Source organism: Actinia tenebrosa, unplaced genomic scaffold, assembly GCF_029948245.1.
Source record: "Actinia tenebrosa isolate PJP-AT-01 unplaced genomic scaffold, QUT_ActTen_1.0 PGA_scaffold3__52_contigs__length_22856419, whole genome shotgun sequence".
Classification (NCBI taxonomy): Eukaryota; Metazoa; Cnidaria; class Anthozoa; order Actiniaria; family Actiniidae; genus Actinia; species Actinia tenebrosa.
This window is the reverse complement of record NW_028292580.1, coordinates 3062456-3090330: the sequence shown is the minus strand read 5'-3', so window position 1 is coordinate 3090330 and position 27875 is coordinate 3062456. Positions and strand designations below refer to the sequence as shown.

The 27875-nt window shown below is 35.9% G+C and overlaps 2 protein-coding genes, 1 long non-coding RNA gene and 3 pseudogenes across 5 annotated transcripts; 3 read left to right on the top strand and 3 right to left on the bottom strand.

Moving 5' to 3' along the window:
- Positions 1–1401: 1401 nt before the first annotated feature.
- On the top strand, positions 1402–3499 carry LOC148907750 (uncharacterized; annotated as a pseudogene). The gene is made up of 2 exons (XR_016120888.1): positions 1402–1541; positions 1875–3499. The product of XR_016120888.1 is annotated as an uncharacterized LOC148907750 (transcript).
- Positions 3500–3626: 127 nt separating this feature from the next.
- On the bottom strand, positions 3627–5151 carry LOC148907749 (uncharacterized; annotated as a pseudogene). The gene is made up of 2 exons (XR_016120762.1): positions 4955–5151; positions 3627–4837 (listed from the first exon to the last, which is right to left on the bottom strand). The product of XR_016120762.1 is annotated as an uncharacterized LOC148907749 (transcript).
- A 1240-nt stretch (positions 5152–6391) lies between these two features.
- Positions 6392–8023, top strand: LOC148907748 (uncharacterized). Its single transcript, XM_089035618.1, has one exon. The coding sequence runs from the start codon at positions 6434–6436 to the stop codon at positions 8021–8023; it is 1590 nt and encodes a 529-aa protein (XP_088891744.1). The 5' UTR covers positions 6392–6433.
- A 128-nt stretch (positions 8024–8151) lies between these two features.
- Positions 8152–9882, bottom strand: LOC148907747 (uncharacterized; annotated as a pseudogene).
- Positions 9883–20577: 10695 nt separating this feature from the next.
- On the top strand, positions 20578–22183 carry LOC116289624 (uncharacterized). The gene is made up of 4 exons (XR_016120782.1): positions 20578–20825; positions 21017–21060; positions 21506–21533; positions 21800–22183. It is a non-coding gene; the product is annotated as an uncharacterized LOC116289624 (long non-coding RNA).
- A 457-nt stretch (positions 22184–22640) lies between these two features.
- On the bottom strand, positions 22641–27468 carry LOC116289623 (uncharacterized). The gene is made up of 11 exons (XM_089036125.1): positions 26496–27468; positions 26308–26411; positions 25750–25862; positions 25386–25459; positions 25032–25141; positions 24839–24937; positions 24429–24521; positions 24239–24348; positions 23771–23923; positions 23248–23367; positions 22641–23160 (listed from the first exon to the last, which is right to left on the bottom strand). The coding sequence occupies exons 1-11, from the start codon at positions 27026–27028 to the stop codon at positions 23011–23013; spliced, it is 1659 nt and encodes a 552-aa protein (XP_088892251.1). The 5' UTR covers positions 27029–27468; the 3' UTR covers positions 22641–23010.
- Positions 27469–27875: the final 407 nt, after the last annotated feature.

Genomic DNA, 27875 nt, shown 5'->3' with positions numbered 1-27875 from the left:
ACCTATTGTAAAGAATCTAGATAGCAATCTAAATAGATTCCTTCCTTTGGAGCGAAAAGACTTTGTTAAATACCTCGGAATTCTGATAGATGACAACCTTTCTTGGAATCATCATATAGATTATATTGCACTAAAATAAGTAAAGCTGTAGGAGTAATTGCGAAACTAAGACATTTCGTTCCTCTCCATACTCTCCACAATATTTATCGATCTCTGATTCACCCTTATCTTACTTATGGCTTAACTTTATGGGACAAGCTGCACAAATTCACCTAAACAAAGTTCTTCTTCTACAAAAAAGAGTTCTTAGATTAATGTACTTTACTGATAGATCCCAACATGCCATTCCTCTTTTTATCAGAGCTAATACACTACCAATTAATTTCCTCTACTATGAATCGGTCGCCCAGTTAATGCATGATATTGAAAATAAGCTTGCACCTCTTAATATTCTAAATCAATTTACCCTTGCTACGAGTGTTCACTCATACAACACAAGATTCTCATCATCAGGAAATTTATATATTAAAAAATCTCAACTGGAAGTACAAAAAAATTCATTCTCAAAATTTGGAGCTAGGTTATGGAATACGATACCGAGCAATTTGCGTAAATTAAAAAAGAAGACGTTTAAGTTAATATTACGTAAAACACTATCTGATTTTCTCCTAAGAGAAGATAGCTATGTTGACATTTCCACTATTGTAGACAGACTACATTATACTTTGAACGTCTCGGACTGAGTCTATATATATTGCGACTATTTATAAATAACTATTTCTTGATTTTCAATACTTGGTTAGTATCATTTTTCCTTTTTCTCCTTTTTGTTTCCCTTTTCGTTTCTTTATTTTAAGTAAACTGTTAGTTTTCCATTTATTTATCGTCATATTTTATTTGTAAATCTTCTAATATTTATTTAATGTAATGTATCGCCTCCCGCCTAGATTAGCTTTATGCTATTTGCGGGAGGGTGATAAATTGTGTATATAGAGTCATTATTTTGTAAAAATAAACTTGAAACTTGAAACTTGTTTCCTGAATAAAACTTTACAAGTAAATTCTTTACCATTATTTATTATGGCCAGAAACGCCGAAAAGAAATAAATAATAATAATAATATTTATTTATATAGCGCTAAATCCACTAATAGAGTCCTAAAGTGCTTACGTCACGTTGCCATGACTCCGGAAATTTGCGGTCTAAACAAACCAATATGGCGTCCTTTGCGTGACAAATTGTTGTTGCCCTCGAGGATTTCAAGAGCTATATTGGCGCATCTAATCCTCAAATAATAGAAATAAGGCAAAGAGAATCAAGATAACCTTTGACTTTATTAATCAAGAGCTTTATAAGCGAACAAAAGTGCCTTGTAAAGCGTTGTTTTGTCTGAAAGAAGCGAATTCTACAAAGTTCGTGATGGGCCAGTGTTTTCACCCAGACTGCAACCACACATCTCAGAGCCACTGCTGCAGATTCTTTACATTTCCAGACAAGAAAAAGCACAAAGCTCTCTTCGATAAATGGATATCATTTGTTAGGTGAGTTTATTGCTAAGATTATTATGTTTTGACAAGAGATTTCGATTAGCCTTACACCGAAACAAACGCAAAACTGAACAGAGATATGTCGCTCTTGTATGCTCCGACCGTATCTTATTCCAAATAAGTTGAGGTTGGCAAACATTAAAATGTTTAAAATTCTTTAAACAGATTCTACAGTTTGGTTGTCCAGATATAATAGAATTTCACATGTAAACATTGGCTTTGCTGTATATACCCGAGCATAGCGTTCCAGTTTTGGTTTTGACCGGATCCGGTACAGCACAATAACTCACAAACTTTGACTTCTGTTTTTGTCTTTGTTATTTATAGGAGAGGAGACAGGGAGCCTAGTAAGCATTTAAGAATCTGCAGTTGTCATTTCAAAGATGGCCGAAAAGAAAATATGCCCACTATAAACGAAAGAAACAAGCATAAACTTTTTAACAACTTAGACTTGCTACCAGGCAGTCAGCCCAAGCCTACACCTCCACCGAAGAAAAAACTAAAAATGTCTGCATCTCCAACATTACCAACGGTAGCATCTGTACTTGAAGAAATAGAAGAAAACACTGAACCAGAATCCCCTGATTGCCTGAACGAGGGAAGGAGTGTAAGCTTCAATGAAACGTTGTTGGAAAGAGAGCTTGATATGACTTCAAGAGAACTCAAAAAACATAAGGAAATGTCAAGCTACTTTAGTGCACATTACTCTGTAAAGAACTTGAGCCCAGAGGTTGTGAGGATGGAGACAGGTCTTCCAACAAAGGAGGTTTTCAACATTATTGTAGGATATGTTTCAAGATTCAAGGGTGCAATAAATTATTATGCTGGATGGAAAGTTGAGGCAATAACAATTGAGGATCAGATATTTATTACTCTAATGAAACTGAAACAAAATTACACTAATCTGCATTTAGCACAGTTGTTTTCATGCAGCGTTGCAACTATTGCTAATATAGTATTGACATTTGTCCACAGTGCTGCACTCCCTCTTGTTCAAAGATATCATGACAAGTGTACCATCAAGGGAAAAGAACAAGATGTGCTCCCCTTCCTCTTTTGCTGAGTACACCAGTTGCAAGATTGTAATTGACTGTACAGACATTGAGATAGCTGCACCTAAATTGATGTCACAACAAAGTACAACATATTCCACATACAGAGGATACAACTCCTTTAAGGTCATAATTGGGGTTGCCCCAAATGGGGTGATAACCTATGTTAGTGATCTATTTCCAGGCTCAGTAAGTGACAAGGTTATGGTTCAAAAGTCTGGACTCTGTAAACATTTGTGTGTCGGTGACCTGATTCTGGCTGACAAGGGATTTCTGATTAGTGATATTGTTCCACGAGGAGTATCAGTGAACATTCCCCCCTTCCTTAACAATGGCAAGTTCACTGAGAGTGAGGCAAGAGCAACTAAATCCATTGCCTAGTGTCGTATCCACGTGGAGCGTGCAAATGCAAGGTTAAAAAGCTTCCGCATTCTGGCCTTTATCCCAGCCTTTTTGAGGTTTCATGCAGACAAACTAGTCCAACTATGTTCAGCACTGGTCAATTTGCAATTCCCACTGATTAAGGATGGCTGTGAAGATTTTGAATTTGACTAAACTTTTTTGTGAGGCTGTAAGCTGTTTTTTCTGTGTTATCAGTTAAACTTGGGCACCCATGGTGTTGTCGATGGAAGTTCTTACATCCAAAGATAATGGCACCCAAAGCTTGATTTGATAGCCTAGTAAGGTTGAACTTGAATTGAATATAAAATAAAGAAAAAAATAGTGACTTTGTATTCATATTGCATCTTTAAAGTAAACTATCAACCTTGGGAATAGGGAGGGGATGCTGCATACATAAAGGGTGTGAATTAGTCTAACTTTTAATTACTCAGTTGATTACAAATACAAATCTTAAATATTGAATAATCAATATTTATAATAATCAATATTTCTTGAGTTTTTGTGAGTGTTTATCTTATCTATATTTTCAGATGAAAATTAGCATCTGTCTTTTATCTAATAAATTTAGAGCACTTTTTACATGTGCCGTTTTGCTGATCTGTTACAATGCAAGCAAAAAAAAAATGCAAAGACAGGAACTGTTTTATTTTGCTAAGGTTTCCTGTCATTGTCAATTTTAGCACATCAGGCTACAGAGCCAAAAAGTCAATAGGAAGCTTTTACTTTGCAAGATTTTTTTGCTTATCTTGTATGACTGAACATTGGGCTCATTATCTCAAAGTTCTCCATCTACAATTTTTGGAAAAAGTTGGTGAAAATAAAAGTCACTCAGGATAGCAATATTTTGCCTCCATGAATCGTCTCTCCTAATCTTAATGACCACAGTGTCTTTAGTGGTCCACACTAAAAAGTAACAATACTGGCGCTTTGTTAGAAACATCTGGCCTTGACACTGATGCCAGTAGATGGGAGTTGTGCTCAGGGTGTACTGACCATTGTCCGTCTCCTTCAAATAAAAGTCTTTGTGTTTACATGCTTCTTTAATGGTCTCATTCCGATGCGTGTAAGGACACTTGCACTCAATTACTGAGTCATCTCCAACAAGTCCATCTGGGGAAGCACCCAGAACCCCAGACTCATGCAACCATAGGCCTGTCTGTACAGGTGTCAGACCAGTTATCTTCTCAAAGGCTTTCAGAGCCTCAGTCTCATTGTCCTGTCCCCATGTAATTGCTTTTACTCCACTTAAATTGTAGTCTCCAAGAAGACGCTCTATGAGGGATGCAGTGATTCTCTTTGCATGGAGAACAGAGCCAAAATTGCTGGCTGTTAGACGATTCCTTCGGGCTAGGTGCCATGTAGGATTGTTCCTTTGTCCAGCTGTGAGAGAGCTCACCAGATTGATTACATTCTCATCAACTTTAGCATTCTCTATCAGCACTTCTAGTTGTTCTTCAGTCGTAGAGGCCATAAGAAATCTCTCTGAGAAAATAATATCATCGATGGTATTGATTGGAAGCGGAGCAGGAGCCTGTGGTTCGGGACTCAAGATCCAGCATGTGCCAGTAAATTTGCCGTAGCGTTTCAGTTCGTTGTACAGCCACATTCGATCTTCTTCGCTCTATAGTCTTTCTTTTTCGGTGGCATAGGAAACAGTTCAGCAACAGATTGCACAGTTTCTGCTTGTCGTTTTCGCTTCCATTGACACTCCACATCGGTTCTACTGAGATTGTGTATGCCATACATAAACATGGCCGCCGCGTGACTGCACTTAAACTCGCCGCGAGGACATTCGCACTCCGTGCTTGTTATTTTCAGGTTTTCATCGAGATAAATCTGATAAAGAGAGAACGTTAATAATTAAATTCCTCAACATAAACAACGCAATACAGCTGAGATTGACCTTCGAGTGACCTTCGAGGGCACGTGTAGTGATTCAAAAGAACAACTTACTGTGACTTTGTAGATCTTATCTTTCATGCTTGCTTTAACTTCACCTTTGATAATTCCACCTGAATAGATAAAGCTTTCCACGTGGTTTGATTTCAAGTGGTTTTCTCCTCGATTTATCGATTTCTGTTCTCCAGAAAAGAAAGAAAAGAGCGAGGATATCGATAAAGACGCCATGTTTTGATAAGTGTCTTAGGTTTGTTTAGACCGCAAATTTCCGAAGTCATGGCAGCGTGACGTCACGCTTGAGGACTCTATTGCTCAGAGCGCTCACTAATAAAAAATAATATATAATTAACTCAGCTAAATAAAAATTGAGATGTAAAAATATGTGAAACAAAACAATAAAAATTGTACTAATTGTAAAATTATAAATTAAAAGCTAACTTAAACAAGATAATAATAATCACAGCAAAACTCGCCGCAAAACTCGCAAAACTAGTGTAAACGGGCCTTAAAGGGGGACTAGCACGAAAATCATCCAAATTTTAATTCTGCTGAAACTTTACTGGAATTATAACCCTTGAAGGTCTAATAATCACTGGTTAAAGTTTTTCTGATATTCGGATGTGAAGTATTATATTTTTGCGAATTTATAGGACTCTGTGACGTCATACATTCCACTTCTTTGTATTTTGTAATCAAAATATCTCCTAGTTTTATACTCTGTATTGAAGAAAAGATACCATAAAATGATTCTAACCGCAAGTTATGTGCGTTAAGTCCCTAAGCGGATCTTTGGGTTAATGTAAAACATGAAGTTATTTACAAAGAAATGTATGAAGCGATGTTTAGTGTTGAGTGTATGATGTTTAGCGTTGAAATGAAAAATGATATTCATCCATTCCTCTTTCATGGACAAAAATAGTTAATGAAAAGAAAATTAAACAAGGAAAAGCACAAGTTGACATATATTTTTAGAACTAAACAATAAAAAACTAGAAGAGAAAACTAGCTTAAAGAAAGTGTGAGCTGCGTCGGTGTTTCTAATGAAACAGTGAACGGATAAAAAGATAAATTATACACCGTGATAAGATGAAAAAACCTACCGATCTTTTTCCGTAGCTGCTGCTAGGTTATGGAACTCGCTACCATACAACGTTAGGACTGCTAGTACGATATGCTCGTTTAAATCAGAGCTTAAAACTTATTTGTTCACATCCTGATTTTTCTTCCCCTTTTATTTGTTCGCATACTGATTTTTTATTGGTATCTATCTATCTCATTGGTATTCATTGCTTTTGACCTTAGGACACTTATGTAAGAGCATTGAGTTCTAATAATGCTCAGGAACTATTATATTATTATTATATTATACTGACGTTTCGGATGCTAGTCTTTCGTAGGAGTAAAAAAGAGAATTCTTGGCTTTCACCCACGTGACACCGGTCTTGACAACGGTTGCTATCCGCCATCTTTGTGCCCCTCGATAGTAAACAAACATACGCTAACAGAGAGATATGTGTGAACTTTTCACTGAACATGGTGCATTGTATCGTAGTTGGTTGCGGTTCAAAGAGCGGTAAGAAAAAAGTTTCCTTTTCTTCAATACCTAAAGTGATATCGAATCAAGGCGAAGAGCACGAAGAGTTGACACGAGAGCGGAGAAGGCTTTGGATTTCGGCCATCAGTCGAGGCGATACTGACGCGAAGAGGGTTCTTGAAACCGAACGTGTTTGTGGTCTTCACTTTGTCTCTGGAAAGCCTGCAAAAGTCTGGGACAGTTATAATATTGATTGGGTTCCAACTATTAACCTTGGCAAAAAGGAAAGTCAGGAAAAAGATCTGAAGGAAGCAGCGAAAGCTAAGACAGAACGAGCTGAAAGGGCAAGAGAGCGCAGGAAGCGAATCATAGAGCATCAGCAACTTGGAGTCGAGAGGAAAAAGAAGGACTTGAATCAAACTGGGAATGCTGTCCAAGATATCGAGTTTTCTACCGAAACACAGAGTAATTCATGTTTTAATATTGAGCCTTCTTGCAGCAGTGCGAATGATGAGCGTGAAGAAATACTCGACAAGAGCACCCAGACACCCGTAGTGACTTTCAAGGACGAGTCAACACAGATGGACTTAGACTTAACTTATTGTGAAGGTTCACAGAACGCTGACACACAGACAGATGAATTTGAATACATGTTTTTAAAATCTGCATATCAAGTTCCGGACAGAGAATTCTTCGATACAGCTGATAAAGTTCGATTTTACACAGGACTACCTTCCTATGAAGTCCTGATGGTGGTGTTTGAGCATGTCGCGCCACATGTTCAACGGAAATCTACAGTTATTAATAGATTTCAAGAATTTGTGCTGGTACTGATGAAGCTGAGACTAAACGTTCCCTTTCAAGACCTAGCGTATCGTTTCGTGGTGTCCCTGTCAAGTGTATCAAGAATATTTACCTCTTGGATATTGGCAATGGATTCTAGGTTGTCCTGCTTTATCCATTGGCCTGAAAGAGAACAGTTGTGGAAAACTATGCCAATGTGCTTTCAATATACATTTAGGCGCAAAGTAACTGTCATAATCGATTGCTTTGAAGTTTTTATTGAAAAACCAACAAATCTTATGGCCAGAGCTCAAACATTCTCATCTTATAAGCACCACAACACCATAAAGATCCTTATTGGTATCACTCCCCAAGGTACAATTTGCTTTGTTTCTGAAGCTTGGGGTGGCCGCACCTCAGATAAATATTTAACTGAGAATTGTGGATTCTTAGATAAGTTGACCCCAGGGGATACAGTCATGGCTGATCGGGGATTTACCATCACAGAAAGTGTTGGTTTAAAGCATGGAAAACTGGTAATTCCAGCATTTACCAAAGGGAAAGCCCAGTTAGATCCCATTGACGTTGAACATTCAAGGGGGATAGCCAGTGTTAGGATACATGTCGAAAGAGTGATTGGTCTACTGCGGCGAAAATACACTATTCTGGAAGGAACACTGCCCACAAACTTTGTAAGCAGCAACCAGAATGGGTCACCTGAATTCCAGGTACCAATCGTTGACCGCATTTTAAGGGTTTGCTCTGCACTTGTTAATTTTTGTCCTTCCATAGTGCCATTTGAGTAGTACGTTTTTCATAAAAAGCAGGGGTGGTAACAATGTTTAAAGTTTTTTCTATAATAACATTATACCAGGAGAAATCATTATTACATTGCGACAGGCACGAAACACTAAAATCACAATTACTATTTCACTAGAAATAAAGCAACAATTTTATTCACGTTCTTCAACAAGTCCAAATATGGAGGGGACAAACAATCTTAAAAATTAAATTTTGATATGAAAAAGGCAATGAAGGAAAAAGAAAGTGAAAATAACTCTTTACCTATGGCCTAATTTTTCATCTGAGATTATGTGCTAAGAAGATAACTGTGGCTAATACATGAATACTGATTTTGATTCAACTAACAATTTTTTAGCCAGAGAGAAATTGAAAAATATTATGCCAAAGGTAAACAGAGGTCTAATAATATTCAATAGCAACTGAAATGTTTATTAATTAATTTTATTGCTAGAAATATTGCTCTATGTATGACTCATTGTCATGTTACTGTTTCTTCCCTGATACACCATTCCCCTGAACATGGGTTCCTGCTTATTTTAATATTGTCACTAGATTTCATAATAAGAGATGTAGATTGAATCTCGAAAGAAAAGATTTTAATATGTTGGTGTATTTCTCAAAGCAGAATTAATCTGTTTTGACTGAGCCTAAAGTAAGAAGCTGATAATGCTGGACAGTTCAGACACAAACATTTTTACATTTTATTCACTGAGTTCCAATGAAAAGATGTCTGATTTAAATCGCTTAAATGAAGTATTTATTTTGATTATCAGCTTTTTGCTTTTGGTTATTTATTAAAAATTATTTATTATAATATTTATGTCATATTACTGACTATTATTTATCACTAATAATTTTCTTTGCTAAAGAATGAATTAAAAAGTTGGAAACATGCTTATTTGTCCACCTTTAAGGGAAGCTAATAAATGGGGACGCATTTTAGCAACATCAAAAGTTACATGACTGGGGTTAGTACCAAAAGCCAAACACGTAGCAAAAGCAACTGAAAAAACTCCGCAGTCGCTACTTACTTTGTTGCTGAACTGGTACAAATTCTAAATTAACTAGTCTTCCACCGATTAAGTCATTTGCTTGCTCCTCTATTTCCTGGCTGTTCTAAATTTTCATCATTCAATTTATCAATGTTACTGTCTAGAATCTCTTTGAGTTTTTTCGCAGAAGAGAAATCTATGTCCTTGGCCCTTGCGTAAGATACTTAGTTGACATACGTGGGAAGAAGCCACATGCACTTAACTTGGGTACAGGCTAATTTCCCGTTGATTCTTGTCCAACATTCGATGTAAAATAAGACGCTGGTAACATGCGAACAAGATTCTGCTAGGCCTGCTTTACAACCCAAACAATGAGCAGAAAAAATCGTACCATCCTTGCCGGCAATGATCCAAATATCGGCCAGAGGGTCATTCATGCGTTGGGAATGGCGAACTTTCGCCACGACCACATGCTTGCTTGAGATAATTCGTCCTCTTACTGAAGCCACAAATCCAGACACCACTTGATTATATGCTTCCAAACTCTTGTAATTTTTAAACTGATCGTTCGTATAATAGCTCGTCTGCAAAACCAAGTAACTAAACAAATCTGACTGCTCTATTGGAGGCAAACATTCAGGATCAAACTGCTCACTTGGTATGGTGACTGGATCAACGCCTACTGCCTCGATCTTCTTCAAATAACATTCCTTTACATGACTTTCAAGACCTGATCCATATTTCGAGAGCACTGGCACAGCCATTTTCCAAAGTTTTGAGACGTCATTTGGCTCTGAAGCGAGCTAAAACTCTAAACACTATAAAAATGGCCTACTATTATCATAACATTTCACACTCGGAGGTGCACAAAGATGGCGGACGCCCACATTTGGATAGGTCGAAATAGGTCAGTGACGTCACGTGAAAGCCAAGAATTAGAAAACGTTAAGACAAATCAAATATAACAATGCCTTATTGACACAAGCGAGCGAAGAAAAAGACAATTCTGAGTGCTGGAGAAAACGGAAGGCTTCGTAGGACCTGTACAAAGTCGCTAGTTGACTTAAAGAAAAGGCTGAGAAAATGCTAGTCGCTACATAAGATTCAGTTGTTGAACTAGTTAGGCAAAGATTACCAAGAGATCTTTTCACGGTTTAGCTGGACTGTTTAAGAAGACTCGGAGATAATATTACAAGTAATATTTTTTCAAATAATGTGCTTTGATTATCCTAGATTCTAAAAGTGTATTTCATTCTAAGATTTTTAAAGGGTTTCGCCTTCAATGTCATTGTGTTTATGCAGATACTCTGCACTCTCGTCTTATAGGGAGTTTGAAGAAAAACCTTGGATTTGAAGAAAACGGCGAAATGTGATTTTTAGCAAAACGACAATTAGTAAAAAAATTTATTCCTTCAGGTACATATAAGTTTATACGAGTTTTGATTTTGTAATTAAGACTAATAAAAGGATGAAAATGAATTTCTAAAACGCATGCATTTTTAACCTTCGCTTGAGGTCAATCGTATTTCAACTTCTAGCTCACTGGTAAATGAAAATTAGAAAATGTTTATTAATTTCAAAACATAGATTAACAAAGGAAACTATGAAGAATCAAGCAATTCTGAAGGAAATCCTGAGCAAAGATTAGCCTGTGTTTGCGTTTTAAATGAAGCATTTCGATTTTAAAGAAGGCTATAAAAGTTTGGAGTTCCAGATTCAGTTATTCGATGACTTTGATCAGTATGGCATAACCGCTCTGCCTTAAACGGCTTTCGACAATGTTGTTCGAAATTTTGCGGCTGCTATTACAACTTTTTGCGATAGATTCTTAGAGACTTAGATACCAGTGAACCTGGTAACCCTGGTAACCAAAAGAACATTTATAGATAGGTATTTCAGGAAACGCGATCAAAAAATCCAAGCGCAATTTTTTTTTGTGAAATTTACGAAAGTTTGAAAAATCGAATAAAATAAAGATTTTTCCTAATTAATATGCACGAATCGAAAGCCACTAGATGGCGTGATAAGCAACCAATTCAAATCATATTTCACATGAAGCTAACTTAATATTGTATCTTTAATATGTACTATTTGCTTTCTCACCAACTATTTCATTTTCACTTATACTTAGCCTCACAAAACCCTCTTTATTTTGTGATCAATTGACGGTCACATTTTAGACGAAATTTAGACTCCAATAATTCTACTGGTACCTAACAAATCAAAAAGTGATATACATCACATTAAAGAACATCTCTTCTAGTGTCTTTAGGCCAAATCGGAGCTTCTACAAATAAAACGCCAACCCGCGAGCGAATTTTATTTGGAGGTGGCAAAGCCCGCGGCAAAGCACGAAATGCGACTAACTAATTTCCAACGCTGGCATTCATTGATTGACAATATGCAAAATATGAGAAAAAAAGAAACTTGTTCTGTTATATCTTTCGTCTAAGAAGTGTTTTCTAGAGTAAAATTGTGCTTTTTAAGTTCATAAATCGAAGCTGAATACGAAAATGACAATAACTGCTATGAGAAAAAAAGTTTGTCACGCAACAGGTCAAGATCGTTTACATATCAACGTGTTCTGTAGGATTCAATGCGTAAACTTTTAGCATTCCATGCTTTCAATCTAGTAATTTTTGTGCTGAGACATATATATCAAATCCCGAAACAAATATAGTTATGTTTACTTGAGTTTTTTCTGTAAAAGTTGGTGTATTGCAGCAGCAGTAAGGGGGACTCGCGGAGGGGGTACCGTATGAGCCGGGTATTACCCCCGCCAAGTACCATTGGTCCGCAGCGGGTATTACCCGTAAGGTCCCTCTGTGTATTGCCTGTGTAATTCGATTCGAAAAGCTCTCTACGGGTTTTACCGGTGCCCCGCATTACTATGAGAACGTAGTTTAAGATGTTTGTCCTATATACGATGCACGAATGTAAAGAATTCAGTCCAAATTACGATTTATGCATGAAATGTCTTAAGCCCCGCTTTAAGCCCACCAAGCCAAATAAGTATATTTGCTGTGGTAAGAAGATGCAAATATAAGATGACACGTCAGCACAGTGTTACGAGTGTGGTAAAAATATCGCAAACGCCGTACCAAATGCTACCAGAGAGCAATATTACTCCAATGGAGGTCGTAAGAAAACACCTTATAAGAGAATAAAATACTTTAGGGACTGGATGAGTCACATCCAAGGTTATCGCCCCGTGTACCTTGACAACGAAGTAATGGAAATGATTGCGCTTAACTTAAAAGAACCAACCCCGCAAAGATTAAGGAAGACATTGAAAAAATTAAAGCTAGGGAAATATTACAAAGGTATTCCCTACCTTTTGTCTGAAATTACCGGTGACTCTATTCCCGAGGTTTCTGAAGATACTATGAGAAGGGCTGAGTGGATGTTTTGTAGGCTGGATAAGGATATTCCTTATTACCCCGACGTAATTTACGAAATATTTTACAAGACAGACCCCAACCACCCCCTCTTGGGATGGATTCCGAGAAGATAGTGGATCTTATGCCATAAGATGAGTGAATAGCATAAATCTTATGGCATAAGACGATGCTATGATTTATGCTTGACGCGTATTATGAGGTCATGCTATGGATACGCGTGTCGTTACGCATAATTTCCAGACTGTCGTTCAATATGCAAATGAATCCTGTCTCGCTTTTTTTGAAGCAAATATTTACTCAGCGAGCTTTCTTTGAAGATCCTCTTCTTTGATATACATCACATTAAAGAACATCTCTTCTAGTGTCTTTAGGCCAAATCGGAGCTTCTACAAATAAAACGCAAACCTGCGAGCGATTTTTATTTGGAGGCGGCAAAGCCCGCGGCAAAGCACGAAATGCGACTACCTATTTTCAACGCTGGCATTCATTGACAATATGCAAAATATAAGAAAAAAAGAAACTTGTTTTGTTATATCTTTCGTCTAAGAAGTGTTTTCTAGAGTAAAATTGTGCTTTTTAAGTTCAGAAATCGAAGCTGAATACGAAAATGACAATAACTGCTATGAGAAAAAACGTTTGTCACGCAACAGGTCAAGATCGTTTACATATCAACGTGTTCTGTAGGATTCAATGCGTAAACGTTTAGCATTCCATGCTTTCAATCTAGTAATTTTTGTGCTGAGATATATATATCAAATCCCGAAACAAATATAGTTATGTTTACTTGAGTTTTTTCTGTAAAAGTTGGTGTATTGCATATCAGTTGCCGATTCATTATCAAACTGACTCGCTTACTGACCATTTATCAGTTAGACGACATAAAAGCGCGCGCCCATGGCGATATAGACGCATTAGAGAAAATATAAAGAACGATTAACAAGCGAAAGAGTGGCGCGCTTTTATGTCGTCTAACTGATAAATAGTCATCTCGCTCTATTACTATGCTCAAACTAAGATACAACTAAAGAAATATATTACCTTGACCTACTTACCGTTAGCTAGCTCTTCATACAATTCATGTCTTCTAACTTTCTTCATATTTGTGGTAAAGTTGATGCTTCACGTTTTAAAAAAAGGTTCCATATATTTTGGGACAGAACAGACCATGAAATAAATCAACGAAAAGTTAATTATTATCTTAGAGAAATTTCAGATTCAGCTTGGTAAATAGACTGTCATTATTCTGTCTGCCGACTGGAGTTTGGAGAAAACTTAAAATTTCCAACACGCCGTTAAAAGCGGTGAATAGATCTAATAACCTTTGCATGGATCATTTTAATGGAAAATGCGCTATATAGATTAATAAATTATTATTACTATTATTATATAAATTGCCCATTTCGAACAGTGTAATCTTTACATGATGTTCTAGCCTGCGTAGCCAGGCGTGGGGTTCTAATGGGAAAATAAAAAGAAATTCGATTTTTTGCAACTGTCGGCCGATACTCGATTTTTACAGACAGTCGCTCTTAATAGCTAATGTGCACGAACACGAAGCTTTAGCACAAAGCATGATGGAAAACCGATTACTTACGGTTTTTCAGCCCCTCTAAAAATAACTCTCACAATTTTTCCTTCGACACTTCCTATGAAACAGTAAAGGTGCGGACACATGGTGCAGCATTTCACGCAACAAGTTTGAACCGGGGTGACACACGTTGCAGCAAAGTCATGCCACATCGCTCGTGTCATACTGCTATGCTATGAAATTAGGTCAGCGGTTATAAATTTGTTGCAAGCTGATTGGTTCGAAATTTCAAACTGTTGCACGCAATGTTGGAACCATGTTCATACGATGAAATTTGTTGCGCGCAGTTTCGCAAGAGTAGAGCACGATTTAACTTCAGATTTGTTGAATGCAATGTTGCGTGCAACGAGTTTGGGGTAGACACACGCTGCAACAGTCCTGTTGCGTGCAATGTTACATGTAATGTTGCACCGTGTGTCGAAAGAAAAGAAAAGGGTATTTGTTCCTGATAATTCTATTGATTTCCGTTTTCTGATTTGTGTAGTACTCGGCTTCCCATCATGCTTTGTGCTAGAGATTCGTGCTCGTGCACATTCCCTATTCGCTCTTTTTTTGAAATTATGATGAAAAAAGATGCGCTTAATTAGGTTAGTGATTAGTTTAAATATAATTTTTCGTTTGCGAGAAAAAGTGAAAAACGGTTTGACAAAAAACTCACAGTTTTTGTGATGTACTGACGAGCATCTGCATAACAACTCTATGGCGAGTTGCTTTCATCGTGCTAAAATATTTTGAATATACCGATTTTTATAAAACTGCTTTCAATACGGCTATTTGGATCGAGAGATTAGAGGTATGCGTAAAACCCACCCTATGGCCTACTTTTATTTTTGCATTTTTACCAAAGTAGTTTATCAAGTAGTTTTCGCAAGACACTTCGCGAAAATATGAGAATGGCCATAAAGTTTCCACAGGAAACCCCAAAAAAGTTCGTCCCCAAATCGAGCTGTGATTTTCTGCGATGACTTTTATATAAATCCACCTATTAATGTTAGCAGCATTTTGGGGGAGAGTTAGGGGGCAAGGGGGATTTATAAGAAACAATATCTCCATGGGTTTCCCTCCAGGAGATCTGATTTAAAAATTTGGGAGGCCTGTGGTAAACTTTTAGGAGAGGATCAGCAGAGCAGGATCAGAGTTAAGAATAACCTGGAAGCTTTATTCTATGTATTGCTTATTTAGAATCAGTTAAAACTAAGAAATATCAAGCAATAACAAATATCAGGTGGTCTTTTAAAATTTTTTTGTCTAGTTAAACAAGCAAGAACCAATAACAGTTTGCAAATTTGGTTTATGAAAACACTTCTCTGCACACCGTTTACAAGCATGAAAAGCTTACCTGCTTATGGAAATTATCCTCAGTTCAGTTTCGTAGAAGCTGAAAATTTTAAAATTAAATTAAAATATTTGTTTAGATCTTGAAAACTTAGCAACTCTACAAAACTGGCGAAAGAATATAGCCGGCGTCCGCTCAGACAAATTGAACTCAACTTGGTATCACACGTATAAGACTTCACGTAACTTTTTCAATAATCTGGATATTTTGATTGTTACTGAAACCTGGCTCTCTGCTGATAAACAAAACACTTTATTAGCTTAAATTTTTAATTAACTGAATGACGTTTTTCAAATTCCATTATTCGAAACTCTAACTGTCAAGTCCAACAGCGAACTTTAATCGACCCAATATTTTTATGGCGTACATTCGGGGCCAAAAATCCAACTTTGCATTTTACATTGTACTTTCTGGTTTTGTGGTAATACTAGATGTATTTGACCTGCAACTTTGAACATATTAAAGGGAATGACAAGAGTGGAATGCCGCACGTCCGCAATTTTATATTCTGACAAAAGGTACTGTCGGGGATGGAGTGCTGCATCTCGGGCTACCCCACTGGGGAACGTTTTGACATGTTATTTTGTGGGGTGGGGGACAACGCTAAAACGAGCCCGCGATATTATTTATCTCTTGGATTGCGGTTGGATGTAGAATACGGAATCTTGCATGTCAAATCGAAAAGGTATCCGAATAGCAAAAGTAGCATGTAGAATAACAAGAATTAGCATATACCAACTTATGTACTTCCTAAGAACGCGCGCGCTCATTGGTTAATTGGAGGTGAATATTGTACGATATTCACCTCTGAATCTCGGAATATTGAGTCGGCAACAAAATGGCATCTGCCGGCAATCGTTTTGCTACAATTTCCGATGAGGAAATTGAAAAACTGAAAGTAAATGCCATTCCTATCAATACTAAAAAGGCAACGAAATATGGCCTAAAAGTTTTGCTAAATGTAATGTAAAGAAATGGCTTTTTAGGCAAACCTTTGATTAATATCTCTCTTCTAAGTAATTGACAATGTTTTTATCTAGTAAAATTATTAAAGTTATTATTGATCACTTTTATACTTGTATCGAAAAGGAAAACAATGTATAAAATTTTTTTATCCATTTATATTTTATAGTATTGTAGGCTTAACTTTTAATATATATATATGTATTTCTTATTTTTAATCCTTTTAAAATATTATAACTTTTTCCTAATGATCCTCAATAAATCATCATCATTATTATTATTATTATTGTTATCATGACCCTCATGTGAGACAAACGAATAAGTATCATTTATTACAATGCCAAGGTGAATCCTATTTTTTATTTTAACACCATTATTGCTTACGTACATTTATCTTTAGGGCAGCTTTAGTTATGGCCGAGAAAGGTAAGACTAGTTACGTAGGAAGACTGAAAGACGATATCAAGAAAAAGGAAAGAATAAAAATTGAATTGGAAGAAAAGGTAAGAAAATTAGAAGAAAAACTGGAAGAAACTGATGAAAAATCCCAAACGAAAATCCATGATCTGGAAGAAGAAATACAAAGACTTAAAGAAGAAATAGCAAGACTTGAAGAAGAAATAGAAAAGATGGCGATGAAAATGGGAAAATTAGAAAATAGCAACACATCCCTTAAAAAGGAAGCCAATGAAGCCAAGGCGGAAATCGGAGAGTTGAAGACAAAGTTAGGAAACTTAGATGAAAAAATCAAGAAGTTTGAGCTTTTTGAAGATGAATTGGTTATTCGGCAACTCTGTTCAAGCGTCCAGGAAAACCTCTTGAGGATTGTGCTGCAGGAAGATTTCGAAGAAATTCAGAACAAAAGGACTGAGGATATAGAAGAGTACATTTCAACGCAAATCGACGACCGAGTTGAACAAAATGAAGCAAGGTTAAGATGGAAAGAGTTAAAGAAAGAAACTAAGTGGAACGAATATTTGTTAAGACAGCTAAAACCGGTCAAAAAGAGAGGGAACGAAACTGCTCATCCACCCTTGACAGAAGAGATCATAGATGCTGCGAAAATCAAGTTGAAAGAAAAGAAGAAGTTAGGGAAGTATATGGTCAAGGCAGTAGATCAACTAAAAGTTATATGGAAACAAACAAACCGCAAGCTACTGTAAGGGTAAGCATTTCTTAAAACCCATAGTAAAACTTGCTATGCAGGTTTTTATGTATGAAATGGTTTTTATAGGTGGGTATATTTGTTGTTTATATAAACATTGCTATTGTGATGCTTTATTGTCTACGTCCATTTTAACAATAGGTTTTGTCACTTTGCTTTGTTGGATTGTCCTATAGATTTCTGGTTGACAACATTTAAATAACAATCAACCAAACCAAATTTCGTCATTGTACACGTACGCTGGGTTCCGACTCCCCTTAGTTACCGTTGCTATGTCACATAAGCACAAACAAATAGCTGGAAAACAGTCTCAGATTCTGGAAGTCTGTTTTTATCTATTTTATTTATTTTATTTATCAGGCTTTAACCACATAAACAATTAGTGGTATGGTCCGTACAACAGAGCATGACTCCAAATAAAGTACGGCCACAATATGATCACATAATAAGTGGAATAATATTACAAATGGCGTATGTTATGATGACGGATATAATAGTTGATAGTGTGATGATAATGATAATGACTGGAAAATTAGTGAACTTATAATCAACTTGATGTAAATAAGAAAAAGATATGAGAATAGAATCATATGATGTATTGAGACATATCATAATGATATGCTAAGTAAAGTTCAGTAGCAACATAATGGTTTGCTAGTAATGTCATTCGTAGTACAGCATTTAGGGCAGATTGATTTCCATGTCTTATAAGTGTCTATGCAGTAAGTGTTCAACAGACCAGCAAAGTAACGGTTATGAAGAGCAGTCTTGAAACTTGAAACAGAATCTAATGATTTGATGTCGGCAGGCAGTTGATTCCATATTCTGGGCAATCTATTGAAGTATGAGTTCTGGAATTGTTTAGTTCTAAGTTGAGGAACAAGAAGGTCCATCTTGCAGTTGTTTCTTGTGGAGCGGGAGGCATTTCTAGGCTTTACGTAGTAATCAACAGAAAACTTGCAGTAGCCAGCTCGACGTTTGAAATAGAATGTCAAATCAATGATTTCGTGCCAAATTGGAAAATTGGTCATAGTTCGTTGGGCAATGCAATTTCAAAAAAATATCAGAACAAATAGTTAACAGGTCCCCTTCAAATCGTTAAAGTATCATTGAAAACAGGTAGAAATGTGGTTAGTCGTTGCTATTTCCGAGTTTAATATCTTGGGAGGACTGGGTCGAGACCGGAACGGGAAAAAGATGCCACAAACATCTCCATTTCCCAGTGATTTTTCGTTCATTCGGTTAAGATCAGGCTGCATTTGTTGAGCTCAATAGTATTATACAACTACATATATTAAATGTTCATTTTATCTAGCCTGGTCAATCGGCAATCGTGAGATCTTGAGCCAGAACGAAAGATTTATTCCGTTCATGATCGACGCGCCAGCAGTTTTACAAGTGCTAGTAGCTAGCTAGGACGGACCTGGCGGATGTACTCAAGGTACCTGCGTGAAATAGAATCTCTCAAAACTGATCTGTAAATTCATTTGTTTCTGGAGTGAAAAGTCCACGCAAAACTCTTGGTCTTGTTTTGATCTATTTTTCTATTCGTTTCCAGTCAGTTCTTCTTGATATCATACAACTATAACGTTGCCTTTTCCATATATCTCACAGATCAAGCTCCAAGGGCCAAGAACAAGGTGGTCAAAGGGCTGTGTCTGCCACAGGACAAAACTATGAAGAAATAAGGCCTCCTAATGGTACCTATGCAAGCAAGGCCGCTGGAGGGCGGGGAGATGTTTTCGGTCCCAAAAAAGGTAGTGGAAAACAAACTTTTTCACAGCCTGCCTTTTTCGGAAAAGGACACTAGTGGGGATAGTTAAGATAATTTTTTACCTTACAAAGCTATTTCTGGAATGATATTCTTTCGATCGAAACTCTTCGCACCACAACGAAGTTTTTATTTCCGAATTAAGTCAAGTAAAATTATCAATACTAATAAGGTTGACCTAAAAATATCTGCAATTAGTTTAAAACTACTACAGCGAGCTATTAAAAATCCTGCGCTCTGATTGGCTGAGCTTGTTTATTGGTGATAGACCGCTAGTAACGAAAAGAGCTGGTTTCAAAACCAGAACTTTGGAGTCTAATTCGCCTTTTTCACCGGCTTTTTTTTTTAATCCATTTATTTCACCGCTCAGTAGGTTTAGACTAAAACCTAACTAACGAGTAGACCTATTGCCCTCATGGTCTGCGAGTCAATAGCCTATTGACTATGTTCAATATCCTATGTGCTAATGACTCATAGGCCATTGTTAAATATTCACTTCTTCGCCTTGACTTGTATGACAATGTATAGCACTCCCGTCTGATATCCAGACGTTAAACTAGACAGAGGGGCACGAGGTTATAATGTAACCCTCTCTAAATATATTTATCAATTATATTTACGATTATAATTAACATGTTATACATGTTTTTATCGTACGCACAAAAGAACTATCGCATAAAGGCGCTTAGCTATAGCTGGCCTACCCCTACATAAAGAGAATATGAACTAAGAGAAGGAATCCCCGTGCCCCATCATGTGCACACTTTGATGCTATTTTTAGAATCTATTCTAAAAATATCATCCAATGATATCATTTATTTGATCGTTTGATTTTCTGCACGCGCATAGTACGCGCGCGCTCTACGCTGTTTGCTAACGTTTTCTTGTGCTTTTCTTATGTTCAAATGTTCAAATTTGCCCTTAAGATGACGATGTAGGTCGAAAGCTTTGGAAAATAAATGTAAAAATACTCCAGAAAGTTGAAAAAATTACAATTTCAATTTCCCGTCGTATTTGCTAAGCTTTCGATGTGCACATTCATATCCAGGGCAGAGTCGAAATAACGGAAAAACCCCAAAAACGTAAGCAAACAGCGTAGAGCGCTCGCAGTAAATGCGCGTGCAGAAAAACAAATGGTTTTAAACAGGAAGTTCCGGTATAAAAGGCGCGTGGCCAGGCCAAACTCGAGTCAGTTATCTGTCAATCACCGTAGAGTGCGGATCTCTACCTGACATTCGCTAAAAATTCTCAGATTTAGTCGCTTGTTTCCCAAAGTACACTATTTGTCGAATTCGAGAAGTTTTATGTTTATAAACAAAAGCAAAAAAAAAAAAAAAAAAAAAGAAAAGAGAGAGAAAAAAAGAACAATAACAACAAAAGAAAAAAAAGAAACAATCAATTGGACGGACTGGATTCGGAAAAAAGGTAAGGATTTCTAGTGGTTTTTTTTATCGTAAAACTGATGCGAATATTTCTTGAAACTATTTCTTGTTTCTTTCAAGAATAACGAAGTCAAAGAAAGAAATCATGATCAAAATTACCAAAATAATAGAGAAGAAATAACAAAGACAGGAAATAATTGCAACAGGTAAAGTCAAGTCTGCGCCGGCGCAAAATAAACTTGCTAGCCCGCGAAAAGTAGAAGGCGCGTTTGCATGGTTCACTGCGATTTCATGTAGTTCTGTAAAATACAGTAGATCGTAGTTGATTACTTATTATGTGTTAATTGAAGTAAAGTACGTAATATTCATTTTTTCCTTCGATCTGTTATTACATTAGATCAAAAAGTCAAGTGGGAGATGAACCCAAAAGCAAAATCATAGGTAAGTCAGGTCGTCTTGCTCGTTTGTTGTCAAAATGGCGGCTCAATATACATTTCTTCGGTAGTTTGCATTGGAAGAAGTTCAGGAAGTTTTTTCTCAAAATATTTCAACATTTTTCACAAAAAAGCATGAAAAAAAATGGAGTCACGAAAATGTAAGCTTATTTATGGAGTACGCAACTATTTGTATGTGATATCAAGAAATTATACCGGCGAGGATGGACGAGGATAAAGTTGTAAGCGATTGAAGAGTAATGTAATTTACCATCACAACCATTTACCCTTATGAAATTAAACAACAGTAAATTTTATTTGGTAATGATAATGACAATATTTCGTAAATATAGTACTCATTAAAACTGATTATTTTAAAAAAAAAGTCAACAAGACTAGATGTACCCTGGGCTCAAGAGGCAAAACCTAATAATATTTTTGTTTTGTTTCAGGTGACAAAAAACTTGCACATTTCACAAGGTACAATTAGAATTAAGTTTCATTATAAATGCTGAAAATGACAAACTGAAATCAGTTAGAATTAGAATTTTTTATGATTAGAAAATAAGAGATTTGTTTGGGAAAAAATGGAGAGTTATAGACCCAAGCCAATTATTGTCTTCATTCCTTTACCACCTAAAATTCATCTCTGAATTTTATTCAGCCATCATAGTAACAATTATAATCATCTACTTTCAATAAATGTTTTGTAACACACTTTCTATTTCTTTTTTTTTTATCTATAGTGAAAAAAGTGCAAGATGCTGTTGGTGCCTTCAGACTCCTTGTGTGGTTTTGGGACCCATCAGGCCCAGGGGACATCCATTGCCAACAAATCACACAAAGCGTCTGAAGGAATATAGATTTTTCTACCAAAAACTTAAAAAGGCAGGCCTGTGGATAAGAGAAGAATATTTGCAAAGAAAACAGGAGTTAGGGTGTCACATTCATGATGTAAGGGAAGGGATGCCCTGGTGTGTTGTTGAGGATGTGAGGAAACGATGGCCAAATCCTCCTCACATTCCATATATGGGTCACAAGCGTGCATGATTATTTCATAATACATCATGATCTCAGTATATCTCAGTATTACATCAGAAGAGAAAACAACTGCAAGTAGGAGACTAAAAATGACCCCCCCCCCCCCCAAACAAACAAACAAAATCAACCTTCCTGGCAAATATAGATCGGACCCCAATAAATTTTTATATGTGAAATTCTGACGAAAAAACTTGTATGTGATACATAAAGAGAAGATTATCCTGCCCTCATATCTTTCACACCATGAAGCTTTTATTTTTCTATTTATGAAGGAAGTATTTATGAAGGAAGCTAAAAAAATTCAAATTATTGGGCATAACTTCTTTTACATCATTGTTGATGAGTGACACTGTAACTACTGTTTAACTGGTAGTTTTTATGTAAATATTGATGTCATTTGAGATTTATTTTGAAAAATGGCAATACCATTATGAAAACCAACTTAATGTAAATAATACCAGAAGTTTTCATGAATGTATGAAATACAAAACATAAGACAACTATTGAACACCAATAAAATTGATATAGTTTTAATGGTCTATTGACTGTGGATTAAGAAAATGATACACATGATTCTATCTGTTACAATATACAAACCTAAAAAAAATAGAAAATAGAAAATGAACAGTTAGATTCAATGTAAGAAGATTATACACTTTTATAGAATACTTACCTTAGCAATGCTTTATAGGACTTATTACTTACAGTTTGTACCAGAACCACACCCATATTTTTGTATAATTATATTAATATACTGTTTGAATGTCTTTTTAGTGCATTGTATCATTCACTTTTTAAAATTGGTTGGCTCCTAAAGGAGCCGTTTGTATGCAATTTCCTCAAACCAACCAAGCCATTAAACAAGCACAACCAAAAACAATCAAACATACACAAAACAAACATTTAAACAAGCAAACTACAGACACGCAGAAAAAAACACATGCCAAATAGCATCCCTGAAACAAAACGTTTTGGGGCGTCGTACTCTTGTTGGGGCTTTCCTGTCTGGGTTTCTTGCGTACTGGTAGTTTATTACTGAGGATACTTCCCTGTTGACATTTTCATTCTGAGGATAAAGTTATGGGCAATAATTATGGTATCAGTGTTTATATGTGCTTTATATAAAAAAAAGCTTCAAGAAAAGACAAAGTACCCAGTCAAGAACTGCAAGTTGTATTCTTGTTGTGTAGGTGTTATCACCAAAATTAATCCGTTTGGGGGCATATATTAATAGGATAGAATGGAATGATTCTATCCAATATGTGTCACGACACTGCAAAATATAAAAACAATTTTCAGTGAAATCAGGCTACAATATATCTTCATTGAGCAGTCATTTTTTAGGGTTCACAAAAATTTTTATTTATTGATTGGAAAATTACTGTTTGAAAGAAGGAGACTTGTGCATTTTGAGGGTTTTAATTTTTTAATATACATTTCACTCGATGATATTGATGAACACTGTTTATCTATTCTTTCCTAGAAATGCCTCTCAAAATGCCAGAAATGCATTTATGAGGGTCTGAATTGTAAATGTTTTGAGAGACAAGTCTCCAATATCCAAGTACATGTGTTGATTACTACAGAAAGTGAATAATAATCATCACTAAATATTTCAGTCTATGTATATTTTCTTTTCTTTTACTTTCAAAATATCAATATATATTTTTACTTACTCTCATATAGGCTTCTGGATTTCTGTAAATAAGAGTTTTTGTCAGGGCCTTTTTGTATGCCTCAATTGCCTTTGGGTTTTTCAAAGGCTTTTTGCTGCATACATAATCAGCCATCTGACATCTACTCTCAGTTGGGCATTTTGAGTGTTTTCCCTGTAAACAATAATATCAATAGTCTGAGTAACTCTTATTGTTGTTATATATAGTAATAAATATTTGTTGATAGCAAATTTAGCAGCTAACAAGTAAACTCAATGAATATCAAGAAAATGACTGCTTGTAAAGGAGAAGGGCTAGTGAATTGTACTTTTATATTGTAATGTATGCCCATGGTTCCTATGAGTTAGGGAAATGTTAGGGAAAATACAGTCGGGGAATTTAATCATCTAGGCTAAATGAGAACCCTGAATTGCTGCAATGTTGCTGTAATATATTAAGATTATATGAATATTGTTTAGTTTAACACACCTGATAGTGATCAACAACATTTAATAGGGCTGATTGAAACTCTGCAGTAGTCTTGTTTTGCGTGGAAAATGCCTTCATAGTGAAGTAGCAATGGGTTTTTGTTGCTTTGGCTGAAAACCAATATCAGGCAAATCAATCTGTAATGACCAGATAATCAAGTATTCTCTTTGATACAACTAATATGATTTACCCTTATCTGTCAGTTCAGAAAACCAGGTGCTCCCCTCTTCCTTCTTTGTACCACTTGTTATTTTCTTCATCATTTTCTTCACATTCTTTCCACCTAAATTTCAATGTAAAGTAACAAAATTATACAATATAAATTTGAGTAAATATGATTTGAGGAATCTATGTTCTGAAAGATCTTTTGGTTGCCTTGTCATATTATTGGTTTGTTGACCTGTAAGGTTACCTGTCCACCTTTGATTGGTATATTGTGTAAAATAATATAACAATTTCTGAATTGAATCCATAATGAATAAATAAATCATTTTTACAGTAGGCATTTCTAATAAATGCTACCAAAAGTATTTTATTTTTGCAGGTTGCATGGCCAGCACCAAATTCATAATAATAAATCTAAAAGTATTATGAGTTTACTGTGCCAAATATCATAAGAATTTAGAATTCGTTTTTCTTTGGTGGCCCCATTTTCAATGGCTGCTACATTGTCGTGGCAGATTTCAGCAATCTCATGTCCTGAGGTAAACAGAGTAAACAAAGATGATGATGATGAGATCTACTAATTGAAAATAATAAAGAAATCATAGTAAGTCAATATCATTTTCCATACCCATTTCTTCAATTTTATCAATTAAAAGTTTTGTCATGGGCACTTCCCGTGAAGCTGCTGTACTGGACTCTTGTTTTGACCAGTTGATGGTTAGTATGATCTTGTTGGTACTACAAATAAACATATAAATAATTATAGAATTATTGATCAATTCTTATTACTACAGTAAGGTAGTTTAGAAATTTCTAGGGATGTGAAGGTTCATATATCCATTTTTTTCTTGCATAGAATGGAAGCCAACCTCAAAATATTCAGTTATGATACCCCTGTGGCACACCATAACTATGATTCGGTATAATAAGTTGTTTTCTTATGACTTTTTTCAAGACAGAATTAGTAAATATCAACACTTACTAATATGACATAGCTGTAACTGTAGTATGTTGGGCATTTCTGGAGGAATCATGTCTGGCATCAGTTATTATAATCTAAAATAAAAATGATATAAGTTCTGTTTTATAGTTCTAAAAGTTCTATAATATAAACTAATGAAACATATGGTTGTATATTGGTTTTATCTCTTTATGAAGTGTTAGAATTACCCATTCTGATTGTTACTCAACCTTCTTATTGTAAGACTGATCATGCACATGCATACTCAATATAGCTACTAGAATATGGCTATATATTACCATTATTCTCAGTATTTATATCCCACACTCAAATATAACCAAAAAACTTTCAATGAATGAAAAAAGAATTGGAGGATATTACTTACATCACCATCATTGTCAACATATGCCTGTTCTTTTTGAATATCTTCTATTACAGATTTTATGCCATCCTCATATACAGATTGTACAGCAGAAAGATAACCCAATTTATTGAAAACTAAAAAAAGATCAACAATGAGGAAATATACAAACAGGGCATAAGCTAACATAATTTTAAAATATTAAAATGTCACAAAACGTTTTATGAATGAATGAAATGGTTTGTGAATCGCATGCATGTAGGAAAAGAATGAAATCAAAATAGGATCAAATAGAAAAATAAACTATAACATAACAAAAGTAAACAGAAATAAACTTGTCTTGTTATGTAGTGAGTTGGATCACACGGGTATCTCTGGTTCAACATTATATCAACCCATCATACGAATGCTTTTGAGCTGAGCTGAAAGATAAATTATATGGCATTATAAATAATGGTTATATCGTACCAATGCTATAAATAACTATGCATGCGTGCATAAAAGTAAGTTTATAAAATGAAGTGCAATTAGCTTTTCATATTAGCTTGTAAACTAACAAAACATCTAATATTATAAGCTTACCTGAATCTAAATATGTATGTTCAACTGAGCCAAGAGAAGCTGCTTCGGTGAAACCACGATATTGTGTTTCAGTTAGCCCAGAGCTCATGAATCCATGAATTACTCTATAGCAATAGAACATAATTATTACTTATTTTGAGAGCCGAAAAAGCAAGTTAGCTTGGCTTACTAAAAAATGCAGTGCTCACCTGAGGTTTGCAACGTATTTGGACTTCAAGATTGGCGAACTAAACCAGACAGTTTCGTGGTTGTTTTCGCATGTGAAACTAATACGGCCACAATGCCCTCTTCTTTCCATCTGGAAGCTATCAAGAAGTAAAAACCCACCACAAACAGAACAGCATCCTTTGGACCCCGTCAAGCCCTTCACCAGGCTACGAATTGTAGCTTTACAAGCGATAAAGTACTTTCCGTCGTCGTCCTCCAGAGCTGTGTGGATTTCTACTTTTGAAGGCTCATGACCAGAGGAAGAAGAAGGTGGAGCTATAACTGGAAGTTTTACATCTATTGTCCCAGACGTATCCGGCCGACCGGCATCACTCTTTTTCTCACGATGGGAGTCGTAAAAATCTATAAGCTTCGGAATCCATGAATAATTATTGCATTCGCCCAGTAATTTTTTCGATTCCGCTATTCTGGCGCGAAGTAAGGAGAGTTTCTCCTCGTTATCTTCAAATTGGAGAGTAGATCTCGATCTTTTTCGACTTTCTTTTGCTGCCATTTTTGACACCAACAGGAAGACAACATGAAAACTTATAAAGTGTCAAAGCTGCCAGTGTTTTCCCGCGCAAACATGTGTCAACACTTGGAGCAAAAGGCGGGAACAATATGTTGCTTTTTGTGAGTTTCTTGTCACGGCACAACTAAACACATTACGCTTTGTTTACGTTTTTCGGTACGGGTATATTTCAAATTTTTGGGTCACAACTTCGATAAAATCATGCTTATAACATTCCTTTTTCATTTATAAATGTATTTATTGACAAATTAGGGAATATTTATTGTTAAATTTAAACAATGATGATGTTTTTTTGAGCTCCGGACTTCTGTCCGCTGTCGTCTGCCATTTTGGATGTACCATTTTCAAATTTTGAATCTCGAATCTGACGTGAAGGGGGGCGGAGCCTCCCCTTTTATACCGGAACTTCCTGTTTAAACAACTGAAATCCTATTTCACAAAGCCGGACAAAAACCTCTAGTCACTCGTAGTACCTTTTAAAAAAAACAAAGAAAGACTTCTGTGTAAGTATAGCTAGATAAGCTTTTATGGATTTTATTTCTTTAATTGTTTTTATTCACTGAGTGGATATTCTATAACTCCACATGCAGACAAGTTACAGGGGTAAAGTCATGCAGTGTGTCGTATCTATGCATCTATTTACACAGGTTTTTCACTTTTTATTTTTCCACACGCTTTCTTGCGTTGACACTGGAATTCACACCCGAACCCGAACTGACTGCACGTCAGTGAACAATACTTGACCTATTTGAAAGTAAGAAAGGACTTTCGTAATTTTAATTTCTAGAAGTTAAAACATTTTCCCCCCTCTATTGACTACGCCCACTTA

What these genes read in the sequence shown, in the direction of transcription:
- LOC148907748 (XM_089035618.1), top strand. Translation starts at nt 6,434, where the DNA reads ATGGTGCATTGTATCGTAGTTGGTTGCGGTTCAAAGAGCGGTAAGAAA.
- LOC116289623 (XM_089036125.1), bottom strand. Translation starts at nt 27,028, where the DNA reads ATGGCAGCAAAAGAAAGTCGAAAAAGATCGAGATCTACTCTCCAATTT. An exon ending in TTCTTATGATATTTGGCACA is followed by an intron (nt 24,522 to 24,838) that starts GTAAACTCATAA and finishes ATTGAAATTTAG; the next exon opens with GTGGAAAGAATGTGAAGAAA. An exon ending in AACTTGCAGTTCTTGACTGG is followed by an intron (nt 23,161 to 23,247) that starts GTACTTTGTCTT and finishes CTTTATCCTCAG; the next exon opens with AATGAAAATGTCAACAGGGA.